At 38.3% G+C, this 4824-nt stretch overlaps 1 protein-coding gene across 2 annotated transcripts in view; it reads left to right on the forward strand.

Moving 5' to 3' along the window:
* The first annotated feature begins 490 nt into the window (after positions 1–490).
* Positions 491–4824, forward strand: part of LOC117116546 (carbonyl reductase family member 4-like) — a 5603-nt gene continuing 1269 nt past the window's right edge. The window contains exons 1-2 of one of the 2 annotated variants that reach the window (XM_033260603.1): positions 491–705; positions 2488–2760. In XM_033260603.1, the coding sequence (XP_033116494.1) occupies positions 540–705; positions 2488–2760 (439 nt within the window). In that variant the 5' untranslated portion in view covers positions 491–539. Of the gene's footprint in view, positions 706–2487; positions 2818–4824 lie in introns of both variants that reach the window. The other variant, XM_033260604.1, reaches the window with a different exon arrangement.

A 4824-nucleotide genomic window follows, 5' to 3' on the forward strand; every position in this document is an offset into this window, starting at 1 on the left:
TTTTTTCTAACATCTTCCGGGAGCGACGGTATTACATTTTCGTCATCATCATCCTCATCGTCATCGTCCTCATCATCATCATCATTTCTTGTGCTGCTTAATTTTCTTTAATAAATAAAAAAAAAAATAAAAATTAACATGTTTTCACTTTGTTCTTTGTGATCTGTTTGTTCTCTTCCTGTTGTTTTGACAGCGCCTTGAGCACCTATTTTTGGAGGTGATGTTTGCGCTTTAAAAATCGTTATTATTATTATTATTATTATTATTATTATTATTATTATTATTATTATTATTATTATTATTATTATTAATATTATTATTATTATTAATGCAAAATGCAATTTTATCTACAAACTTGTAACCTATGTTCTGATTACATTTTGTAATTCGGCCATTTAAAGAATAAAATAATAATAAAAAAACATAAATATTGATAATGACAAACATACCGGCACGCTGTCGTTTGACTTGACGCGAGTTGATGCAAGTTGACGTTTAGTACAGTTTGTGGTGTATGATCGATCGATCAGTCTGGTGTAATGAGAAATGCCGGTGTGGGTATTGTGTTTGGAGGGTCTGGTGGTATCGGAAGAGCAATAGCATTGAATCTTCTAAAAAACAAGTATAACGTTGCAATACTTGGACGTGATGGCAGTAAATTACATTCAGCAAAAGATGAAATGGAACGTCAGGCTACAGAAAATGGTTAGGCCTAGTGTAGGTCTAGGCCTTTGCGGCTAGCGGGGCGGCCAGCCATTCATTTCTTCCTGTAGACTTGGCTTTTTGCCTACCTTGTTTATACTGGGACATCGACTAGCCTAAGTCCTACGTGGGCAACGCATAGCACGTGGATTTGACGGAATGGCTATTTATTCCTCTCTAACCCATTAATAATTATTTAGTGCAGTTTCATGTTTTCAGCCAGATCAGCAGGCCTACTCAGTACTACTTAGGCTACCAGGCCTAGGCCTAGGCTTACTACCTAGGCAGGGAGGCCCTAGCCCTGGCCCTACTACTAGCATAGGTCCTAGGATAAACTCGAATTTGCCAAATCCAAAAAGATTACAGCAATATCACTATCGGACTGCACAAACCATCACGATAATTTAGTGTAAAAATATTTTGGCTTTAACAGTTTCGGGGGTGTTGATTAATTCATAAAAAAATTATGATCTTTAGAGGGCATTTAAAAGTGTTTAATTAATTTTGTCTTCAAAGGAAGAGTGTTGAATGTCACCAAGATATTTGAGTTATAGACATAAATTGTGCATGGCTACCTTTACTCACATGTTTCTAGGCTATACAGATGCATCTTCTCTCGCATTATTCTAGTGTACTGTAAATTCTACTCTCTAGGCTAGGTCCTCTGAGTCAGTGGCAGCTCTAGGATATAATTTACAGGGGGGGTGGCTAAGATGTCCGACTGGGGGGGGCTAAGTATTTATGTATGTAACTATAGTGCGCAGCGTTTATCTGAGGGCCGAAGCCCCGACCCGGGGATGGGTATTGGAGGGGGGTGTCCTCCTTCCCAAAACAAGAATTTAAAAAAAAATTTGTGACTTCTAGATGGCCGGAAATGGCTGGGATGGGAAAACTAGGCCTATTTTTTTTTCTTTTGGTCTGACTGCTTGACAAACTTTGGCCGATGGGGGGGGGCTTGACCAAACCAATAGGGGGGGCTTAAGCCCCCCTGCCCCTGCTGGCGCCACCACTGCTCTGAATCGAGAGATAGACCTACTCTATTTTTTTTTGACTTAATAAAATTTAACTTGTGACGTTAACAACAAATCTTCTTTACGGTTTACCAGAGAATTATGAACACCAACAATATTATGTCGCTAAACCAAATCTCAAGTATTGTATTTGCAAAGAACCATGTGCATGCGTTGTGGGCAACTCAGAACTGTCCATTTTCCAGCGGGGTATAAATGTTTTTATCATGACATGTGTTGTAAGTGAACTTTTCACCGGGTAGGCAAGCCTTACATTTTTGGGAACACCGAATATTGGTACGAATACAACATACATTCAATCAATAAAGTTTGGTTTTTATCAAACGTAAATATGATTTAGCTTTAGTTTAATGTAACATTTGATAGATTTGAAGAATATAAAGAATTTGCTAAAGGTAGACCAGCCCCAATTAGGCTAGGCCGCGCTGATTAGGCCAAGCCGTCATGGTAAAAGTGACCGTCCTAAATAATTGTAGGCCGTCCAAAAGACGGCCAGACGGCTTGCTGGCTAAGCCTATGGTGGCCGCAAACCAAGCATAGAAAGGTTGTAGTCACATCAAGAATATATTGAGGGGTTTTTTTCTAGACATAAGACTCATGATAGGGGCCTACATAAATTTTATTTATTTATTTATGTACTGCAATTTTACTATGAACAGCCTAGCTCCCTGCCCAATCAAGTCATAAAGAATATTTCTCAGTAATATGTGCTATGTAAGCTAAAAATACATGCTTTTTAAATTTCTGGTGACAGGTCTGAATCATTGCCGTCTTCTGGCACTGACATGTGACGTCACACAGGCAAGCTCTGTGAAGACGAGGTTGGAAGAGATAGAAGATAGATTTGATGGTGGTATAGATGTTTTAGTCAATGCAGCTGGAATCGCACGAGATGCCCTGCTCTTACGGACCTCGGCAGAAACAATTGAAGAACTTCTGCAGACTAACCTGATGGCATCGATAGTCACCAGTCAAGCAGTCTTAAGAGGGATGGTGAAACGAAAGAAAGGATCAATCTTGAATATTGGTATGAGAATCAGAAAGACATCTTTGCATGAACCAATAGACATCTTTGTTTAATGGAGTAAGACATATATCTTTTTATCAGAACTTTTTGTAATATTCATTAGGCCAAGGGCGTCGATCCGTGGCTGAAAGTGGGGGGACGAGATGAAAAATAAAGCCTTGGGCCGTAGGCCCAAGCAATGGTTGGGGACCAGGAGGCGAAGCCCCGGAAGCTCTGGCGCATATAGCCTTTTAATTGATTTTAAGCACTGCAATTAACATTTATTTCCATACGAATTTTTCAAAATATCCAGTGGCGGATCCAGTATTTTGAAATAGAGCTGGGCCCGGAGAGGGACTTTTAAAGATGGAGAGTGTAGCTGGACTACCACCTCAGCCCCAACCATGGTGGGGCTGAGAAAATTTATGATTTTGGCACCTCCAGTTGATCGGAAATGGCACTCTCAGACTAAATTTGAATATAGTTTTAATTTTTCTCCACTTTTAAATTTCGAAAAAAAAAATAGTGATGGTGGGCCGGCTGGGCCCCTTGAATCTGCCACTGAAATACTCATAAAAAGTTTTTAAAATTACCCTTTTTAGTCAATTATGCCCGCTTATATATTTCGTGCAAACATTCATAAAAATAATGATTTATTATCTACTGATTAGCTTATAACATATTCAAAATTCGAACTATGAAAAACAAATAAGATAAACTTAAAACAGTCATTAATTTAGTCTTTTTGCATACATACAGTACTTTTAAAATCAATCAAGAGGTTTTTGCTTTTCTCCTCTTTTTGAATTTCACTTTTGTGTAGGCAATATTGCGATAAATTATTGTGAGTGGAAATAATACTGTCTAATTTATGATCAAACAGGACTAGGGAGATAGGGAGCACACAAAACATTAGTTAGCATTTTGATTTCACAAACATAAAGGTGATTTACATAATTTATCATTATCAGTGGCAGCTCCAGGAAAGCAAATTAGAGGGGGACAGGGAGGGACTTGCACGTTGGGAAAGTAGATCACCTCAGCCCCACCATGGTTGGGGCTGAGGAAAGAAAATTTATGATTATGACACCTCTAGATTGCCAGAAATGGCACTCTCAGACCTAAATTCTAATTATAATTTTCCTTTGTTTTTTCCCCATTTTTAAAAAATAATTTTGAAAAAATTAGGGTCGGCTCGGGCCCACTTGAATCTGCCACTGATTATTATGGCGTCATTGTGAAACTGTGTCAACGTAACACTGGAGTTTGTAAACTTTTGGTAGGCTTATCACTTAATCGAAATAGGTAGACATCATATCCGTGTTAAAGGCTGAAATTAGAAAAAACAGTAATCCTATGTATGTAGATAGTATTAAACACTAGTACAGTATATACGTACGGGTCATAATAATATACTAAAAGAATAAATCGTTTATAGTAGAAATTGTGCACTTTTGAGTTTGTAAAAATATTGGCCTAATAAGGATATATGCTTCCAATTTTAACAACGTTCAGTACATTGTTTTCACAATAAATTTAGCCTCTGATAGTCGTAGCACCCATAAAATCGATCTAGTGGGTTTCTGAGATGGTTACGAAATGTTTAAACAATTCCGTTTTTACTCGGTTTTGGTCCGGAAAATACGTACCGCACTTAAAAAAGTGAACAGACAAAATTCATGAGTCATGCGTAATTGTTATTCTTTCCATTTGCTTTTAAAAGTGGGGTTTTAATTATAGAAGATTGGTGAAAAGTGGGGGGGGACAATCGATATGATGTCTCCCCCCCCCATTTCGAAAAGTGGGGGGGACGCATTCCCCTGTGCCCCACCAATTGACGCCCATGCATTAGACAGGCTGGCACAGTATTAGTGATTGAGCTTTGGAACACAACTTCTCTGGTTTAAAATCATCTGATGCCAACTTTATAACTGGTTTTCTTGGGTAGAACACTTTACAGTACCAGTAGACTTTCCCATGGGTGGTGGGTTCTATCCAGAAATCAGTATGTGATTGTATCCCACAAATCAATTACTTGAAATCAATCTGAAAACCGAAAGGTCCACTGATTAATCTCAGATAAGA

The sequence above is a fragment of the Anneissia japonica genome, unplaced genomic scaffold, assembly GCF_011630105.1.
Source record: "Anneissia japonica isolate Jap-2015-1 unplaced genomic scaffold, ASM1163010v1 scaffold4058_len632159_cov189, whole genome shotgun sequence".
In the NCBI taxonomy this organism is placed as follows: domain Eukaryota; kingdom Metazoa; phylum Echinodermata; class Crinoidea; order Comatulida; family Comatulidae; genus Anneissia; species Anneissia japonica.